This window comes from Haliotis asinina, chromosome 11 (genome assembly GCF_037392515.1).
Source record: "Haliotis asinina isolate JCU_RB_2024 chromosome 11, JCU_Hal_asi_v2, whole genome shotgun sequence".
Classification (NCBI taxonomy): Eukaryota; Metazoa; Mollusca; class Gastropoda; order Lepetellida; family Haliotidae; genus Haliotis; species Haliotis asinina.
In genome coordinates, this window is record NC_090290.1 from 24,790,045 (window position 1) to 24,812,420 (window position 22,376).

Here is a 22,376-nt window from a genome sequence, read left to right on the forward strand (position 1 = left end):
ACAAGCCACTTGGACAAATGCCACTTAGGGCAAAAGTCACCTGGACAAATGTCACCTGGACAAAAGCCACTTGGACACATGCCACCTAGGGCAAATGCCAGCGAGGACAAATGCCACTTGGACAAATGCCACCTAGGACACATGCCACCTAGGGCAAAAGCCACCCGGACAAATTCCACCATGACAAAAGCCACCAAGCACAAATGCCAAGAAGGGCAAATACCACCTTGGGTAAAAGCCATTTGGACAAATGCCACCCAGACAAAAGTTACCTGAACAAATGCCACTTGGACAGAAGTCACCTGGGACAAATACGAGGCCACAAGCCACCCAGTTATTTTGCAGTTGCAGAGGTCCTATACCACCCTTATTGACTTTAATGTTGATTTTCATGTAGAATAATGTAGACTTTCTAAATAAAATACACTTTGATAAAAATGTTGATTTTGATTTCAAATTCAGATTTCATGGTAAAGTGGACTTTAGAAAAATATTATTGTAAACGGATGTAAAATTTGATTTAAGAAATAGTTTGACCTTGAATTTGTATGTGTAAAGCTCTTTAATCCTTTTGAAATTAAATAGACTCCAATTTTATGGTACACAACATCAATTAGGGTACACCATACAAAATAGTCCGTACTATATCAGTCCATTTACAACCAAGTAGAATATGTTTCGGCTGACTTTGTCCCAGACCCAAAGATTATGGTCTCTGGTACAGGCATCAGGCTCTTGACGAGACTGAGCGTTCAAGACAGCTGACTGGATGTACATTGCATGTCTTCCCACACTGCCTTACTACCTCTCATTTATTATGGACACAGTGATTGTGTTGATGGCATGCTGGCAGTCAATTGTGCCCCATTACACACGATTGATGTCCTGTGGGCAGTGGACACTGGTCAGTTGTTACCCATCATGCTGCTGAATATTTGATAAATGAAATAATTAATAGCACTGATCTTTCAGCACCCCCTATAGTTCCTGATAACAAGGGCATTTCTTCAGATTGTTCAGAAATGGGATTTCTTCATATTGTTCAGAAATGGAACTCCTTAAATGGCATTACGGTGAATTGTGGAGGACTGTGCACATATTAATTTTGTTGAAGAATAGCTGCGGGTGCACCTTGGAAACAAAGATGGCACGCGGCAGTGAATCAAAGTAGTGATGACTGTACATTTCTGATGATAGACTGATGATTTGTTTGTTTATTGTTTAATGTTGCACTCAGCATATGAAATGACCTGAACCTGAATATTTCACTGATTCACATTTCACATATGTGCACCTAAATCATGTGTCACAAAATAGTTACCATTCTCATATATGTTCTCGTAAAAACTAACCCTATGTGTTACGGACATAATATGTTGTCATAATAATATAAAAGAATATCAATGCTGAAACTATTGCTTGCCACAAATGAATTGCAAGACGTGTCAAACTCTTCTTTCATTGATATAATGTTTGGTTGTGAATACTGAGGTACATAGAAACTTTAATTCATGGTTTATGTACCACTGCACATTTTAAAAAAATCCAAATTGGATCCATCTCTTCTGCTTTTATGATAGATGTAAAAAAAAACACCTGCCTATTTTTTCATATTCATGATCCAGCTCTATCTAGAAGAATCTTGTGGCTATATTTTGTCATGTTCTCACTGACATTTGTAGATCTAAGGTGGGAGAAATGTGTTAATTGGTCGCAGTATCCCACCATCTTTGATATCAGAAAGTTAAAAGGTATCTCCTAAGTCTAGCAGGTAGTGAGGGCATGGGAGACAAAAAACAAACATAGAGTTAAAATACAAGTTTTGAGCCATCAGCACTGCAGGGCGCGATGCTAACACCTTCTGAAGGGGGACTTCAAAGGCAGCAAACATTTCCCTCCTAGAGTTAATGAGAGGAAATTGGACCTAAGCCGTACAATCCTTCACCAATACACATATGCTTGGGAGAAGAGACATGGGAGAGTTATGGAGAAGGCATTTGAAGCTGTGACGGTTCTTTATGACCCATGAAACAGACTGACATTAAAAAGGCTATTGATAATTTGATGAAGCATTTTATGCTGTGACGCAGTTTTTGAACAATGAAGTGTACATGTGATGGAGTGTCTGTTAGAGTTATTGAGAAACTGATGGAAGCTGTAATACTTGTTTATGGCCTGTGAAACAGCTTGTAAAAGGTACTATGGAATGATATGGTGGTAGTTCTGGAGTTCTTGTGAGAGAAAGTAGGATGTTTAATTAAATTTTTGTTGATATGAAGGATGGTTGTGGTTGAGACATCATCACAGACTCTGAAACTTTTTTATTCAATATTCAGAATTGGTTCACAGGTGTCAGATATATCGTATGATGTAAACTCAGCAAAAATAAAAACTTGACACTCATTATTTTTCAGTGTTTTGAAAATTTTCTTGAAAGAGTTCTTGTTGTGATTATGGTTAAATGCATTGTGAAGGGCATTATGTCACACATTCATTCCACTGGTTGGGCCTATGTATCAAGGGGGAGAGCACTCCACGCTAAAATCACGTTTCCACGTGCCACAAGTCATGTGACCTATCAATACATGTGCAGTTGATCTCATGGTAGCAGAGCAGAGTGTCATCTCAGAAAAACACTTTCATGGTTAATTATGCATTAATTTGCAATGCGACGACTGTCAAACATTCAGCATGAACGTGCCATTGGCATGCTGAATACGGGAACGTCCGTCACTGATGTTGCGAGGGTTATGGGATGCAGTTGACAGACCATCCATAATCTCCAGACACGTGTCCATCAAACTGCCACCACAGCTGACCGCCCCTGTCATGGTCGACCATGTGTGACATCACACGCAGAAGACCGACAGATTGTCTTACGTCATTTGCGTAATTGGTTTGTCGGTGCCACATCCACTGGGAATGTATTGTTTGGGGGTCGAGTGACTGCCCAAACCATTCGAAATCGCCAGTGCTCTGCTCGTCTTCATGCACGGTGGCCATATCATGGACCAATTCTAACCCGTTTCCATCGTCACCAACATCTTTTTGGGGCACGATGGCACCTGAGATGGACCCAGCGAAATTGGGATAGGATTGTGTTCAGTGATGAATCAAGGTTCTCATTAGCCTTTGCTGATGGAAGGGTTGAAGTCTGGAGAAGAAGAGGAGAATGCTATGTCCAGTGTTGTGTACAGGAAGTGGATCGATTTGGGTTCGGTAGCGTTATGGTTTGGGGTGATATCAATGGTCATGCTCGATCCCAACTCGTTGTCATCCAGGGAAACCTGAATGTGGCAGCATACAGGGATAAGGTGCTCGTTCCAGAGCTTTTGCCATTCATGGCAGCTCATTGCCCAGGTCTGACTTTCCAACAGGATAACACCAGACCTCATGCGGCCAATTTATGAATGAATTTCCTCAGGAATGCTATCATCAGTATCATGGAGTGGCCCTCAAGATCTCCCGACCTCAACCCCATAGAGCATGCATGGGATGTGTTAGGCAGCAAGTAAGGAACCCTCCATAGAACTTGCAGGAGCTTGGTGCCATGTTGGTACAAATATGGCAGCGCATTCACCAAGCTGTTTTCAGACACATCATCCAATCCATGAAGAGACGTATCGCAGTTGTGAACGCCCATGGGGACACACCCGATATTGACATGATTTCATTAAGTTGTGACTCACAGTTTTTGACCATGGACATTGTAGTCACATTTCCGGTGGAACCAATTCCATGACAAACATGATCTGTATGCTATAGCATCTTTAATGACAAGAGAATTGAATACAATCATTATTTGAAACCCATTTTGCAAAATGTTCAATTTATTGACTTTGAAACAAGTGAAAAGTTTTTTATTTTTGTTGAATTTATGCGAATAAATAAAGATGAAGTATTTCTTATCAGTAATATTAAATATAAACATGAATTTGTCAATAAGCCTCTGATTTATTAGAGATGGTGGAGTAGCCTCGTGATTAAGGCGTCCACTTGTCATGCTTAAGACCAGGTTGGATTCCCCACATGGGAACAAAGTGTGAAGCACATTTCTGGTGTCACCCACCAAGATATTGGTGGAATTATTGCTAAAAGTGGCCTCAAAACCATACTCACTCACTCACTCTGATTTACCAGAAACAGCCAGGGATAGTGCAGTCATATCACAAGCCTGTCATTTTCACTAAGAAACTTGTTAGTATAGCTATGCTTTCAGGTTTCTCTCAGATCTGAAAGTTATTTTAAGAAACAATTATTTTTTTATTCCTATTTATGATCTTTGTGATGAAGTCAACGGTTGGTGTTAATTGACTCAAGCTCTAAAAATATACTCCTAATCACAGCTTCAGTGATGCTAACTATAAAATGTGTGGAACACTTGTTTGTTTTCTCTACATCATGGTGCATTTGTTTACAAAGTGGTTTCCAGACAAAGAGAGTAAAGATAGTGAAGCAGGTGGTTAATTTGTGAGAAGATGTTGATTATTATCGGTTTTCTGCAGACAACTGTAGATTGTGTGTTGTTTGAGCTAATGCCAAGTAACTACTGTACGCAGTTGTTATGTTCTTTTTGAGTATGCATAGGAACTAATTACAGATTTTAGACTAGAACTATCTTTTATGACAAAAATGTTTTCATGTTATGAAGGTCTCATATGTTGCATTTGACCACTTTCTAAATGGCATCATGTAATCGAAGGTCTCATTGTTATTTTGATTTTACATAAATGATGCATAGTATGACTTCAAAGAATACTTTATTATGAAAACTGTTCGGTAAATATATCTGCTGATTTCTAAAATGTAATCAGCTGTCCTGTAACTGTCAAGGCATGAGTGAGTGAGTGAGTGAGTGAGTGAGTGAGTGAGTGAGTGAGTGAGTGAGTGAGTGAGTGAGTGAGTGAGTGAGTGAGTGAGTGAGTGAGTGAGTGAGTGAGTGAGACTACTGCTCTATGACAAGGCATCACCCCAGCAAGCCTTTTGCAGCATATCTTGTCCGGAAGGTGTTTGTAAATATTATTTTGCTGACATCAAAATCATTGCATGTTATTTCTTAAAGTAAAACTAAGGTTTACTCAGGTGTTTTTCAGTAAACAGTTGTAATGGATAATGAAAACAGGGCACAATACGGAGTGTTGATAGAAATACACACAACAAAACACATCTACAGTTACTTGACTGGGCAAAGTTTGGAATGAATAAAAATAAACTTGAAGTGCATTTGTGATGCTTTTCCTTCCCATGCTTTATACAGGTGCAGATTGGTGGCTTTTTGCTGAACATATTTAGTCCAGCTGCACCTCATGATCATGTTTATCAGGAAAATTTGTAGCCGTAACACGTAACACGTTTAAGCTTCCTTAATGATGAGCACAGCAAGCAACATATGTTTCCTGTAGAGTATGGTATGCACATGTTGAACCACAAACATATCACAAAGTCTAATATCATGTACTAGTTTACCCAAATATTTTTTATTGAAATTCCTTCTAGACGCTCTGTATTTCTGAAATGACAAAGGGCTTAAGTCTGATCAATCTTGGACACAAGAACTTAGATGACATCAGATTTATGGATTTAAGTTTGGCCACAGACACAAGAACTTGATGATGTCAGCCTGGTTTGTAGATTTAAGTTTGATTGGTCGAATACAAGAAAACTCAGATTATGGGTCGAGTGATTCAGCAAAACTCCTTTGTGTGCCCTATAACAGGTCTAGTGAATGCAGTGATTCACCAGTACACCTGTGTGTCCTGTAGCAGGTCTACTGAGTGCAGTGATTCACCAGTACACCAGCGTGTCCTGTAGCAGGTCTATTGAATGCAGTGATTCACCAGTACTGTGTTTCATGTTACATATCTATTGAATGCAGTGAATCACCAGTACCCTTGTGTGCCCTGTAACAGGTTTAGTGAATGCAGTGATTCACCAGTATACTTGTGTTTCATGTTACAGGTCTATTGAAAGCAGTGATTAACAAGCACACCTGTGTTTCCTGTAACAGGTCTACTGAATGCTGTGATTCTCCTGTACACCTCCATGTCCTTTAACACTAACAGGTCTAATGAATGCAGTCATTAACCAGTACACTTGTGTGTCCTGTAACAGGTCTAATGAATGCAGTCATTAACCAGTACACTTGTGTGTCCTGTAACAGGTCTAGTGAATGCAGTCATTCACCAGTACACTTGTGTGTCCTGTAACAGGTCTAGTGAATGCAGTCATTCACCAGTACACTTGTGTGTCCTGTAACAGGTCTAGTGAATGCAGTCATTAACCAGTACACTTGTGTGTCCTGTAACAGGTCTAGTGAATGCAGTCATTAACCAGTACACTTGTGTGTCCTGTAACAGCTCTAGTGAATGCAGTCATTAACCAGTACACTTGTGTGTCCTGTAACAGGTCTAGTGAATGCAGTCATTCACCAGTTCACTTGTGTGTCCTGTAACAGGTCTAGTGAATGCAGTCATTCACCAGTACACGTATGTGTCCTGTAACAGGTCTAGTGAATGCAGTCATTAACCAGTACACTTGTGTGTCCTGTAACAGGTCTAGTGAATGCAGTCATTCACCAGTACACTTATGTGTCCTGTAACAGGTCTAGTGAATGCAGTCATTAACCAGTACACTTGTGTGTCCTGTAACAGGTCTAGTGAATGCAGTCATTCACCAGTTCACTTGTGTGTCCTGTAACAGGTCTAGTGAATGCAGTCATTCACCAGTTCACTTGTGTGTTCTGTAACAGGTCTAGTGAATGCAGTCATTCACCAGTACACCAACAGATCCATGATGAAAACTGGTAATGCTTGCAGGAAACAAGATATTAATCATGTGACATTAAATCATAACTGGTAGCCATGGTGGGCAACTGGTTATAGTCAAACACCACATTATTCTAAAATAGATATTCCAAAGTTGACTTGTCAGAATCCATCCATGTCAAGTCTGAAGCTGATCATCTCTAGCAGTGTCATACAACATATTGTGATTCATAAAAGCTGGTTGCATGTTCTGATCTGAAGTCTGTACAGGGTTAGGCACAGTTAGCTGATGATGTATTGGCTACCTCAAGGCCAGAGCTGCAGTCCTTGAGATAATACATGGGCTGGAGTCACTAAAAAAACAAAACTCTGTCAGTTTTTGCTGATTTGGATGATCAAGTTTGAAGAACGAGAGTTTGTTACTGGTAAGGGACAATTGTGACTCAGTTGTTCCTGCAAAGTAGGATTTGATGCCAAATGATAAGGCATCTGTATTTTGTTAACAATTTCAATGTGCCAGAGTTGGAAACAAAAGGTCGAAGTTGGAGCTACATGAATACACAATTTGCATGAAATTCACATTAGGATTTGTTAAAACCATTTAGCATTTGCATTTAGCATTTACTATTCTCCATTACTGTTTCAATAGTTTAGAAGTTGGCACAGATTCAACATAACACATTGTACCACAGATGTGTTAATACACTCATTCACACAGCATGTAAGTGTTACCAGATTAGACCTGCTCAGATCTCTGGTGCAACCATTATCTGTTTTAATCATAATTACTTGATATTTTAAGAAATGGGAGTAAGATGTCCCTATTAAAGACTAGTGTCCTGTCTGTGTACCTGGACTTGCCCATTATGAGGACAGAATAAGCCCATGTGTGTATCGTTCAGTACAACCCATGGAGATCTTGGTTAGAATTGATCATCAGCAACCAGGCTTGTTGTAAGAGATACGACTAATCGGATCAGGTGGTCAGACTCTCTGACTTGATTGACACATATCATTGTATTCCAATTGTTCAGGTCACTGTTCATGCTGTTGATCACTGGATTGTCTGGTCCATATTCACTTATTTACAGACTGCCACCAGAAAGCTGGAATATTACTAAGGGTGGCATAAAACTAAACACACTCACTCATTCAGCATAGACCTAGAGCAAGGCTTTGAGATAGGTCTGTGTTTGGATGTTATGTGAATTTTGAATTATCTTCATCAGTGAATTCATTTTGTCTGTAAGTAGAATATTTTATATATTTCCAAAAGTACTTTTTATTGATAGTGTTGAAATATAAAATGAGGGTTTGGGAAGTTTTTAAATATTTAAGCATGATAGTATTTATGGTCCTATTGGTAAGATCTTGTGTACATAGATAAACTACTTGTTTGATGTTTGAACTTACACGTACTTTTTGTGGATGTGAATTCCAAACTTCTTGATATATGTGAGACTTTGAAAAGATATGACTTTTGAACATCAAAAGTTAAAAGAGAAATTTATCATTTATCCTTCCTTACAACCCCTAAGGACTTGGAAAGAAGAAATATTTATCATCAGACACATTTTTAAAGACTGACCAGGTTTTTCCTCAGGAGGCAGTGAACTACTTTTATAAAACTAGCAAACATGGTAACATCCCTCTAGTAAGAACTGATCTATCTTCTGTGGAATCTTACGGTCTTATTGGCACCTATAAAATTAATATTAAAACCATGTTTTCTGCAACACACCGAAGACTGTTTATGTTGTCACATTACAGTCTGGTGGTGGTGGTGGCCCTCTTCATAGAAGTTAGGTCACAATCAGTTGATGGTAAGCAACGTATGGTGCAGGTAGTCCTTGGATGAGCACGGGTGACCATGTTTGGCAGCTTGTCTCCAAAGAGTTTCTAGATGAGTCCTGATCCACAGCAAAGTACATGTGATACATGTGGTCTCACCTTAGGCATGTGAGTTTGTTCAAATTGCCTCTGTTCACCCAGCAGATTATGAGCACCCAGTGGGATAAGTCATGTGACTATATAACAGGTCGGGTTTGGTTATCCAGGGTTACATGTGCTGTGCTATATTAGCACTCAGAACATACCCGTTGTGAATTTTGGAAACATCATTATAATTACAATAACAGTACAAACATGAAACCTAATTTGAAGAGGTCAGTCATGACTTGGCATCTGTCTCTACTGACACATGCCAAGGTGACCTCAACAGGATCATAATTCTAAACATTCTGCAAAAATATGTTGACAATATGTTTCTGTCTAGCACACCTTATGCCAGTATCGGTGCTTATGCCAGTATTGGTGAAAGGACATCCAATGAATGGAGGCATTAAGATGAAAGGATGTTGATTATCCAAGAAATGTTGCCTCTAACTGCAACTATGTGTTGTTGTTTTCTCTGGACTGACTGTGTATCTTTCTGCAGTTCTACTTAGCAGTCATGTTTCAAAAACATTCTACAAGTACGACAGATATAATTGATGTTTACAGTCTGGCAGACATACTTCTTAAGTACAAGGGGATATTGAACATGGGATGATTTGCTTGTTTGGGGGAGAGACTTAGAGCCATGGAGGTGGAGGTAAAATAGTAGGGGAAATAGAGAATGGGAGGGGTAGAATGAAAGGGTAGGAAGATGAAAAGAGGCTGAGAGGAAAACACCTTGATTATCCCAAAATTGGAATGTCCAGTTTGATTTAGTAATGGGGGAGGGGAAAAGTAGGGTTGAGGATGAAGGTTATTGAAGGTTGTTGGCAAAGATTTCTCATATATTTCAAAATTTTAAATCCTCATGGTATTTTGTGCCGATACTCCTTTTGGCACAATACTTGCTTGAGTTGGGATGTAACCAGATCCGTCTTATCTTGCATTAAACTTTCTCTGCACTCAACACTGTAACCAACAACCAATCTGAATCTACATTCAAATCACAGCCTCATCCAAGCAAGCCCTAAGAGTAGTAGGGCCAAAGTGAACCTTCATTTTCATATGTTTTTCTGTGTACCAAACCAGGAGATAGGATGATTTGATGCTACAACACATTCTGGTGGAATTCTGGAATCTGATCTCACACATATGTTTGATATGAGTTATCACAAATGGGTTTCTCACTCACAGGTGTGAAGGAAACTACTAGGATATGATGACATAAGAATGTCAATATTGGATGAGATTGTGGAAGAAAGGTAATGACGATGACGATGATGATGATGATGATGATGATGATGATGATGATGCCAGGATTATGTCTGGACAAACAGTGAAGAGACGCTGACATTTAAGGAATTAAGATAACTTAGTTATTGAATTATTTTTTAAAAAATATCCTTTAATGCATCATGAAACGCTGACAGCTGAATTATATATTCAGCAGATAGATTTTTTTAATTCATCTTCAGCTTCAACAGCTCCCTTGAGATTTGGCAACAGCTGTTTCTACAGCCTTGGTACATTAAAAGATCACTTCCTCCTTGAGAACTGTAATGATTAGTCGCCCTTGAAAACTTTTTATGGGTTTGCAAAGGGTCTTAGTCTGTGACCCATATACTACTTGGTAAGAGACTTAAGGCTTTAAACTTCTGTTCAAGATCGAAACTTACAAATTAGCTGTCCTTGGAATTCTACGCCATCATATTCAAGAGGGATGAGAGCAGGAATCATGGGTTTCAGACACCTTTCAGGATTTTTCCAGCATCGGTTTGCCAGTTTGTGTGATCTTAATCATACAGTAATGATATTGTTTCCATACATTAGAAAAGGAAAAGAGTGAAACATTGGGCTTTCTAAATTGTTTACTATATGTAGAAAGTTCTTTGGTTTGCAACTGTCTTTCCAATGACAGTTAAAAACACTGTATAGAGATGACGCTGGAAGTTTACATAGCTATATTTGTCTTGGTGTGTTGATGTGGGAAGCTGATAGGCAGCCCTTAAGTACCAGTGGTCTTCAAGAAGTATTCTCAAAACAGCCGGTATGGTTTCTGAAAACACTGTGGGGAAATCTGATCATTGTTATGACAAACCGACATTTTATGTTTGTGTTGAAAGTAATAGATCAAATTAAATGCTATCTCATACCTGAGTTTTCTTAAGTTAGATGACTGTTTCTGGTTTTAGCAGTTGAGTTATTGTGACATGCCTATCTTTGTTTTTAAATATTTTTGTAGGGTATGGACCTTGTTTGGGCGCTCAGTAGTTTGTTTTGGAATATAGCTAAAGGTTTATGACCTGTCAGGATTTGTTGAGTGCTTAATGTGAAATGTGAAACTGTTCATTCTCATTATGGCATCTGTTTGTACATGTGAAACTGTTAAAACAATCTTTCTAAGTCATTAAACTATTAAGGAGACTGAATGCATTCTAGGTTTACACTTGTCATGATTTTTGAATGATAACTTCTGTACTAAAGCATTTGGCTTTCACTAAACTGGTACAGGAGGTTCACTTTGGGCTGTCTCTGATGTTAACTCTAAACTGGTACAGGGGGTTCACTTTGGGCTGTCTCTGATGTTAACTCTAAACTGGTACAGGGGGTTCACTTTGGATTGTCTCTGATGTTAACTCTAAACTGGTACAGGAGGTTCACTTTGGGCTGTCTCTGATGTTAACTCTAAACTGGTACAGGGGGTTCACTTTGGGCTGTCTCTGATGTTAACTCTAAACTGGTACAGGAGGTTCACTTTGGGCTGTCTCTGATGTTAACTCTAAACTGGTACAGGAGGTTCACTTTGGGCTGTCTCTGATGTTAACTCTAAACTGGTACAGGAGGTTCACTTTGGGCTGTCTCTGATGTTAACTCTAAACTGGTACAGGAGGTTCACTTTGGGCTGTCTCTGATGTTAACTCTAAACTGGTACAGGAGGTTCACTTTGGGCTGTCTCTGATGTTAACTCTAAACTGGTACAGGAGGTTCACTTTGGGCTGTCTCTGATGTTGACTCTAAACTGGTACAGGAGGTTCACTTTGGGCTGTCTCTGATGTTAACTCTAAACTGGTACAGGAGGTTCACTTTGGGCTGTCTCTGATGTTAACTCTAAACTGGTACAGGAGGTTCACTTTGGGCTGTCTCTGATGTTAACTCTAAACTGGTACAGGAGGTTCACTTTGGGCTGTCTCTGATGTTAACTCTACACATTATGACATAACTCTAATATGGTTATGCAGTTTTCAGTATATTACTTTTTCAGTGAACACCAGTACATTTTATCTTTTCAAGTTACTTCTAGGTATTTTTGTTAACACATTATAGATGTATATCTTGCCTCAGTGTTAGATTTACATTCTGGATAGACTGTCAGACTGCAATAGATCAGTGTTTCTTGATTATCTCTTGGCACCAGAGTCCTGATCCACAAAGTGTTTTGTAGCCCTACAATATATTTAAGCCGAGGGTTAACTGTGGAGTTATGCCAGGTTGTAATATTATGAATACCTTATGGATAGAGACCTAGAAGATATTCGCCTGATGAAGGAGCAAGAATGAACTCTGAAACATCATGATAAAGAATAAAAATAACTTGTTATCCATGAAATGCATCACATATTCCATGAGTTTTGTTTGTGCCACTTTTAGCGAAATTTCAGTAATATCACAGTGGGAGGCACACATGGCTTCACACTTTGTACCCATGTTAGGAATCAAACCTGGGTCTTCAGAATGACAAATGAATACTGTAACTACCAGGCTGCCCCACTGCCCTGTATTCAGAAAATATGTTACACTATACACTGTTGCAGTCAGTACTTGAGGCATTAATCATGTACTGGTCTGCATTTAGTCAGTACAATATGTCTGAGAGAGAGGGATGTGCAACTCTGCCATGATGTTTGTGTGGGCTGGACAAGGTCCAGACTAGTACTGGCAAAATAGTCTTTCTCCTTCATGTAGTCACACCCATTTCTCGTGGCCTAACATAAATCTGTGTTTGTGTGTGTTGGGTCTGTGTGGTAACTGTTCACTGCAAATATGTTACAGGCTAATGATGCAGGGGTAGCACAGTCAGCAGCACAGTAATGATAGGACCTCAAGATCCCACATTCAATTCCTGGATTTAATCTGATCATGATTCTCAGTTCTTTGTCAGCACTTTAACCACACTTGTGGATGTGACTTACTGTATGTTCTTGAGTATACTGTGTTTGAACCCATGTGTAATATCGATGTTTTTATCCTGTAGTATGTTCTTGAGTATACTGTGTGTGAACCCACGTGTAATATCGATGTTTTTATCCTGTAGTATGTTCTTGAGCATACTGTGTGTGAACCCACGTGTAATATCAGTGTTTTTATCCTGTAGTATGTTCTTGAGTATACTGTGTGTGAACCCACGTGTAATATCGATGTTTTTATCCTGTAGTATGTTCTTGAGCATACTGTGTGTGAACCCACGTGTAATATCAGTGTTTTTATCCTGTAGTATGTTCTTGAGCATACTGTGTGTGAACCCACGTGTAATATCAATGTTTTTATCCTGTAGTATGTTCTTGAGTATACTGTGTGTGAACCCACGTGTAATATCAGTGTTTTTATCCTGTAGTATGTTCTTGAGTATACTGTGTGTGAACCCACGTGTAATATCGATGTTTTTATCCTGTAGTATGTTCTTGAGCATACTGTGTGTGAACCCACATGTAATATCGATGTTTTTATCCTGTAGTATGTTCTTGAGCATACTGTGTGTGAACCCACGTGTAATATCGATGTTTGTATCCTGTAGTATGTTCTTGAGTATACTGTGAACCCACGTGTAATATCAATGTTTTTATCCTGTAGTATGTTCTTGAGCATACTGTGTGTGAACCCACGTGTAATATCAATGTTTTTATCCTGTAGTATGTTCTTGAGTATACTGTGTGTGAACCCACGTGTAATATCAGTGTTTTTATCCTGTAGTATGTTCTTGAGTATACTGTGAACCCACGTGTAATATCGATGTTTTTATCCTGTAGTATGTTCTTGAGCATACTGTGTGTGAACCCACGTGTAATATCGATGTTTTTATCCTGTAGTATGTTCTTGAGCATACTGTGTGTGAACCCACGTGTAATATCGATGTTTTTATCCTGTAGTATGTTCTTGAGCATACTGTGTGTGAACCCACGTGTAATATCGATGTTTTCATCCTGTAGTATGTTCTTGAGCATACTGTGTGTGAACCCACGTGTAATATCGATGTTTTTATCCTGTAGTTTGTTCTTGAGCATACTGTGTGTGAACCCACGTGTAATATCGATGTTTTTATCCTGTAGTATGTTCTTGAGCATACTGTGTGTGAACCCACGTGTAATATCGATGTTTTTATCCTGTGTGTGAACCCACGTGTAATATCGATGTTTTTATCCTGTAGTATGTTCTTGAGCATACTGTGTGTGAACCCACGTGTAATATTGATGTTTTTATCCTGTAGTATGCACAGGCATACCGTTACATGCTTATGCTTCATGAGATTCAAGGGTTTCAATAAACCTGAATTAACTAAAAAAAAGAAAAAGGAAAGAAAACAAATTAAAGAAAATATATCACTAATCACAGTGTTGTACCATTTAAAGTATATCTCCAAATTGGTAAAGGTTTCAGACCTAAACCAGCTTGTCTCCTCATTGAGCTGACAGACGTTTCATAGATGAATTATTGTTTAAAGGAGGATATTGGGAGAATTTACTACTAACTAAACATGTACAGTAAACTTCATTAACAACAAACAAGCTTATGAAGAGTTTATGAATATAAGGAACTGTGCTTTATGTAAATGATTATAGTGAAGTAAAATAGTTGTTCCTTAGCGTTGATTATAAACATGCAGTTTAATGTTTGTTTTTGTGTATTGTTTTTCCAAAACTGACTTTCCATTAGAGGTAAAGGTAGAACTATCACAGTGATCACGTCAGTAATAGATTCATCTTGATGGAATGAAAATTTAATATAGGAACAGGAGAACATGGAAAGATCACATTTGAGTTATTGATGGTTATTTTGCATTTCTATTCTGATAATTTTTCTTTTTTCACCAGAACAGCAAAATGATTTTGACCACAGCCGGCATTCCGTTACATACGCACTGTAGCATCCAACTAACGTACTCCGTTCATTGCCTGCCACACCTCAGTTTTTCATGTCTTCAACCAAATTACATTTCAGATTAGGGGAATGAACTGTCACGAAGGTTGACCTGTTGGTAACTGTCTAAAACTCAGGCATTTCTTCATTCCAGAATAACCTTGAGATTTTACTTTGCAAGGATTGCCTTCTTCGTGAATTATTCAATACAGGAAATTGCATATAAATTTGATAGTAGCAAGATATTCTCAGAGTGGCCGGGTTACCTGTTTGGAGCTTGGCATTTTCTCAGCGTTCTCTTGTTAAGTATTGGCAAAAATTGATTTTGTCTGCATCAGGGTTTAAGTGTGTTTGATATGTGATTTGAGAACCTGTATATTTGGTCTTGTCTGATGAAGGAATTCTTTTGGGAGGAATCATCAAGCAGAAGACTGAAGCAACTGAAAAGTGAATGCTCATTTGCTGCTCTTTAGTTCGTAATAAAAGAAAAAGGATGTCTTAAAAGAATTTTTATTATTTTTTTTTAAATTGTAAAGAAATTTGATGTATTGATTTTCTTGTTTCATGATTTTTTGTGTCTACATGGAGCATTTTGTTTAAAAATCATACTTCCGTTGTTCGGAAACTTGAGCGATAATGATGCCGAGAAATGACGTGATCACACAAGGGTTGTACTCTTGCCATAACAAAATCAGGTTTTGACACAAAAAAAGTCAAGAAAAAATTACCAGACTGTAACACTTCACAGAAATCAATGCCAGGAAAAAAGTAGTGTCTGAGGAAAAAAAGGCTTAAAAAATGGCTGGTATGTTTTTAAAGTGAGATACTGTGGTCATAGGTTTCAGATGAGAGAATCAGGAGGCAGACAGGAACAGTGTTCAGCCTGCTGTGCAAGAGTCAGATGATCACGGCTTCAGGGGCTCCACAGATGGGGGGTTACGCTCTACTTACTTCCCTTTGTAACCACACGCTGTGCCAATGTCACTGTCAGCATCAGTAGTCAGTTTAGCCATCTGTTACTGTTTTCCTGAATATCTGTCGTTTGTTACATTTGACAGAGGAGAGATCTGTTTTTGTTACATTTGACAGAGGAGAGATCTGTTTTAGGAGTGAGTGAGTAAGTAAGTGAGTTTTGTTTAGTGCCACATCAGAAATTTTGCAGCCCTTCTCTGCTATGTTTCTGAAGTCACATAGTCCTACATTTATTTTATGTCTTACCACACTCTTTCATGTCTGATTTATTCTTAAAACATCTAACCACACGTTATAGTAATATAATAATGTACAGACTTATATGATACTGTCATGTTGCCTCTTGCTCCATAATCCTGTGTCAGAAAAACTAGAAGCTATATTCAGATATATAGTCCCTGATAACATCAAGCACCTTTCATCAAGGACCAAATATCTGAAGTATGGGTGAACTTTCATCAAGTGGGGGCTGGCAAAGAAACTAAACCATTTCATATGCCATTTATGATGATATCACTTGCTTTTTCCTGTCATTGAAACTATATTGGCCTTTACAAGATTTTCTCCTTAATCTTACTGATATAAGTCTTATCTTGTACATCTTTCCCCAGCGCTAATTCTTGTCACGCTGGGAAGCCTTCACAAATGTCTCTACTTGTTGTGGTTACATTGAAAAACTCAGCCTGGATGCACATCAGTCATCATGTGCTTTAGTGGTGATCCAAGGGTAGGGGCATTCCAGCCTTCAGTCTTCTTGTACTTTTTATAAGCATGAGAATGTGAAATAGATTGATGAACATTTGACATGTGACACATGGAATGTGCTATCATCATTAACTGGTCTAATTGCTAGGAGGCTGTGTTTTTTTTCTGCAGAAACGTCTGATTTTATTGTGTTTTGGTTTGACATTCTCATTGCCAAGGCTGTGACAAATCTGCTGTTCTATTCTATGTTTCTGTTTGTCTGTTCAAGATGGCATTTGATTTATGCTTGTTTTGAGGAATTATACCAGTGTTAAACCATGTCCTTTTAAAATTCTGCATTTTAACTGGTCCAGTGTTATCAGACCTGATCGAGTTATATCATGTTATAAATTGTGTTACATGAAAGAAACGATATATTCAAGAGCGCACCAGCCTGTCTGGCATTTTCCAGAACTGGTGCCACTTCATCAGCCTGCTAAATATTGTGCCTTGGTCCTTACATTGTGGTGGCAACATTCTGTCACAATCAATCACTTCAGAGGTGTTTTGTAATTTTTGTGCGCAACAACACAATATGCTGGCAGTTGAACCTGCCCCATCACATACTATGCTTCATGTCTACCTGGGGTGGTGGAGTAGCCTCGTGGTTAAAGAGTTTGCCCATCAAGCTGTAGTCCTGGGTTTAATTCACCAAAGGGGTACATTATGTGAAGACCATTTCAGGTGTCTCATGCCATGATTTTGCTGATATATTGCTACAAGCAACATACAACCATAGTCACTCACTCATTTCTACCACAGGACAATTCTGAGACTTCATATCTGTACAACTTTAAATCATCAAAATACTGATAATAGTGAACTTAGGAACAACACATCACAAAAATTGCCTCATTTTCGCTTGGAATGTCAGTTTGAATAATACTGAAAGGACATCTGACAACACCATGTACTGTGTATCACTGAAGTGATTCAAATACTATTGTGATCATTTGGATGATAACCATATCTGGACTAGTATTATTTAAATGAATCCCTGAATTCTGTGGCTCAAGACTAAGTTTATTCTGTCATAGTATCATGGTGGAAGAATGGAGATGAAACCTCCATGTGTTCAAAGTAGAGGTGTGGTACATAAGTTCTAACTGTACTGATTGATTGATATTCAGAAGTCCAAATCTTCACCTAGAAAATAAACAAATTTATATCCGAACATAGGTTTTGTTATTTCCGGATGATGGGGTAGCCTAGTGGTTATACCGCACACTCTTCACGCAGAAGACCCAGTTTCAATCCCCCATATGGGCACAATGTGTGAAGCTCATTTCTGGCCTCCCTGCCATAATATATTTGGAATATTGCTAAAATCAGTGTAAAACCATACTCACTTACTCCTGTTATCTCAGAGGATAAACAAAATTAAGATGATGAAGATAACAAGTATCAGATTCAAAAAGTACATCTATAATATCATAGGTATAGCCCTTCATGATGCAAATGTGAAAAAAAACAAAAAAACTAGCTAACATCATAGAAAAATTTGGCTCATTTTGGATATTAAACATCTAGTTTTAATAGGAACAATTCAATTCAAGATCTTTTTACACAATGTCAAGTAACATTGATATTTTTTTTATATTTCATTTTTCATTCAGCCAGACTTTATGTCAACCATTTTCTTTTCATCTTGACAAAATTGTTCAGACACATTTGTATCTTGATATAGACTTCAGCTGATTCTGACATTGGAACACTACTGCTTTCATTTGGCTTTAATTAGTTTTATTCGTGTTCAGTGTTTCCTATCTCTGAAATATAGGGAACTGGAAAAATATATCCAAATTCTAATTTGGTTATTGTTACCCCAGAGAGTTAAAATAAACTGAATGTACAATGGTAACCTCAAATCCTGCCGCTGTTGCCTTGTGTTGAAATACATTTCACCAGAAATACAACATAATGGCCCCATTGGGAGTTAACAATCATACACTCGCCAGTTTATGGTAATTGCTGTGCTTGTGGCCACCATGATCGCTGCCATGTAAGTTTCGGATGTTAACTGACACATGAAGGCTTCTAGCCATTGCTCACAATGGAAGGAGCTTGTTGATTTCATGTGTCTGGTCGTTTATTACAATTTATCTGCGTATATTCAATATTGCAGCTACAAGGAATTCACAGCACATAAAACACCCATTTCCTCCTCCCCAGACGTAAATAAACTTGATTACATGACTGGCTATCATATTTGTTTAATTAAATGTGAAGGGTTTAAAACTGACTTCACACGCCATGCACCAAGTGATGGCCAGGTTGCAGCAGTCAAGCTAGGAATTGGTCATTTACTACAGGGGAGGGTGGGAAGTGGGGAGAATAGATGCAAAACATAACAAAATTTAAACAAGAAAAGTTGCCAGAATTTATCCTTGTTGTGTAAGGAGTTATTTATTATAGGGAGGGCTGATGAAAAAGTCGGACACAATATTGGAGGGCTGCAGAATATGTCACTGTTGCAACAAATGATTCTGTCCTATTACCCCTCAAATAATTAACCAGTTCCTTATGGTTCAGATAATCTAATTTATCTTTTGAAACTTCAAAGACTGATATACAAAATTATAGATCAATAAAATATAAACAGGGAATTTTGCCCTTTATAAATTGCACCTAAAATGGCTGATTATCGTGTAAATCGTGAGAGGAATTCTGTGTAGTGTTATCCTGTGGTGTGTGCTGAAATGTTCAGCTTTGATCTTCTGGATGCAGTGTATCAGAATTATGGATACACAGAAGTTCAGATAGCAAACTTTTGCAATCATGTGAGTGCAGTGTATAAACTCCAGCCCATGTGTACTTTCAGATAACTATGTGTCTATAGTACTGGAAAGATTTCATCCCTAGATTTGCTGGGGAATTACTTTTGCATTTTCAGGTGATACACACATGTACAGCGCAGTGTTTTTATGTAGTAAGTTTTCCATCAAATAGTATAATCTTCATGCGCATATTCTACAGTTTAATGGTATACATTTATTAATACTGATTTGTCCAGGAAAAGAGAGGTTAAGCATTACTTGTTACCATTGCGTACAGTCTTAAGATAAAATATTTTATTTGTGTTGAAAATTAAGTAAACTTACAAAACTAGTTTTTGTTTTCTTCTATGTATAGCTTGACATGACATAAGAAGCTTGGTTGTGACATTTTGCCCTGAGTCTGTGTAGATCTGTTTTCAGATAATCGACAGTCATGAGTAGCTCAGTAGTCTATGGTGATGCAATTCAGTGAACAGAGTTGTATCCCTTAGTCTTGTTAGGATCTGCTTGTTAACAATTTGAATCATGGATTAACTCTGACAATGACCCTTGTTGTCAGCACGAGAACTTTCTGGTAAGACAAAGTGGTAATAAAATATTCATGACCTATGTCACACTGCGATTGAGTCTATCAGTAAATCAGTGTGTCATTCAACTGAAATATTTTTCAAAGTGATAAAACCCACTCATTCTTGCAGTGTACTTGTACCATGACTACCATGGTACCAGTTAAATATGTCTTACACTTGACCTCTTGTCTTACAGGCCACTAGTCCAGTTGTGTAGCTGATGGTCAGATATTGTTCCTTCCTTGAAATTATTGAGCTGACATGATTACACTTCTAGCTTGGTCAGCACAATACCTGAGTTTGAGGGTTTGCCCAAATAGCTGCATAACTCACTCACTCACTCACTCACTCACTCACTCATGGTGTACCCCTTGTGTTTCAGTTGCCCCCATGTGCCTCTATCCCAGCTGCCCACTGCCAGTGTCATCATCTGCTTTCACAATGAGGCTGCATCAGTGTTGCTGAGGACAGTCACCAGTGTCATCATGAGGTCACCGCCATCACTGTTGAAGGAGGTCATACTAGTCGATGACAACAGCACAAAAGGTGAGTGACAACATGTCATATTGGGTTCCAGTCCATTACCATTGGTGTATTCATCAGTGATATTGTTAAGAGAATGGATCTGCCAAACCAATATGTTGAACAGTAAAAAATGTCAAAATATATTTTGCTGTAGAAGTACAGCACCTCCTGTCTTCCAGTGTTGATATCCTGACTAGGCTTAACATATCCTTGATTCAGCTGCTGTAGAAGTATAGCACCTCCTGTCTTCCAGTGTTGATATCCTGACTAGGCTTAACATATCCTTGATTCAGCTGCTGTAGAGGTATAGCACCTCCTGTCTTCCAGTGCCAATATCCTGACAAGACTTAGCATATCCTTTCATTCATCTCCTGTAGAAGTATAGCACCTCCTGTCTTCCAGTGTCTATTTCCTGACAAGACTTAACATATCCTTTCATTCATCTCCTGTAGAAGTATAGCACCTCCTGTCTTCCAGTGTCGATATCCTGACAAGACAACATATCCTTGATTCAGCTGCTGTAGAAGTAGCTGGTGACTCAAGGAACTGGATCTCATTATTGTCAGATATAATTATGAATGTTTTCTGTATGGATGCCCAAATATTTCCTCCAGATATTTTTTTTGTGATCAATAATGAATGTGATGTTGTTTCCTTCATTTGACCTCAAAACATCAAGGGTAGTTGATAATAGTAAACCAACTAACTGTTCCTAATTGTCATAATTGTGATCATTTCTTGAGAATGGTATTAAAAAAACATACTACATTCAAAACATTTAGGGTGCTTCACGTTTTCCTGTAGTAGCACTACTGCCTGTGCCTCCTGTAGGAAAGGTACCTAGATTTTCTTAGTTGGCATATTTAGGTTGCAAGTGTTTTTCACAATTCTGTAATTGCCTGGCCTTTCATGTACTGAGTGCAATGATTTGATTTCTGAAAAATGTGTGTTATTTTACAAATTGCCTGGCCTTTCATGTACTGAGTGCAATGATTTGATTGCTGAAAAATGTGTGTTATTTTACAAATGAGGGGGTGGTGGGGTAGTGGTTTAAGAGATTGCTTGTCACACTGAAGACCCAGGTTTCTTCCCCTACTTGGGTACAATGTGTTAAGCCCTGTGTCCCCCACCATGAGGTTCCTGAAATATTGCTAAAAGTGGCATAAAACTAACCTCACTCACTGTATCAACAAATGCATTTGCTTACTCATGCATTAGACTGACTGTGTAAACATCATAACACACTGATGTGACTTTTTAGAATTTTTGTTGATATTCTTTAGTGCATAGTGCATGATTCCTGGCCTCTCCTAGGGTCCCGTGAGTCCCTTCCACAGCTCGTTCTGGGCCTCCTGGTTATCTGGGGAACAGTGGTCTCAGAGACAATATCTCCATTGTTCCAGCTAACACTAGCTGACCCTACGGACTTGTACTGCAACATGATGCTTTGATGTAAAATTATTTTTCCAAAGCTCTCTCCTAATCTGCACTGAACCATCTGATACAGGGTAGAATGATGATGATAGCCGACCCATCTGGGAGATGCTCATATGGTATCATCATTGTCATCCCTCGCTAAAGCTTCTCACATGGAAAAACTCATATTTGTGATAATGCTATTGCAAAAACCTGAATTATAAAGGCTGTCCTAATTAACAGAAACAGAGAATATTTCTGCATTTCCCATAGGGTCCAGCTGGCATTTTATCAAAGTCCATGATGTGTACTCATGTCCTCTTACCTGGGGCATGTTGTGAGGGAAACAGTATTCTGTCTGTTTACTTCTTCAGGAACATATCAATCATCTTGAAATAACACCAGCAGATGAGACAATCCCATACGGATATCCTAACAGCACATCAGCATCAAATGTCCCTCAAACACATCCTCCTGTGTGTAAGCGTGCCGCAGCCATTAGATGTCTCTCTTTACTCCTATAAATCTTATCATGTGTAAAT

The 22,376-nt window shown here is 38.5% G+C and overlaps 1 protein-coding gene across 1 annotated transcript in view; it reads left to right on the plus strand.

Annotated features, from left to right (window-relative positions):
* The window catches only part of LOC137255868 (polypeptide N-acetylgalactosaminyltransferase 13-like), a 104,566-nt gene that overhangs the window by 41,103 nt on the left and 41,087 nt on the right, over positions 1–22,376 (plus strand). The window contains exon 2 of the mRNA XM_067793446.1: positions 20,276–20,439. Coding sequence (XP_067649547.1) covers positions 20,276–20,439 — 164 coding nt within the window. The remainder of the gene's footprint in view (positions 1–20,275; positions 20,440–22,376) is intronic.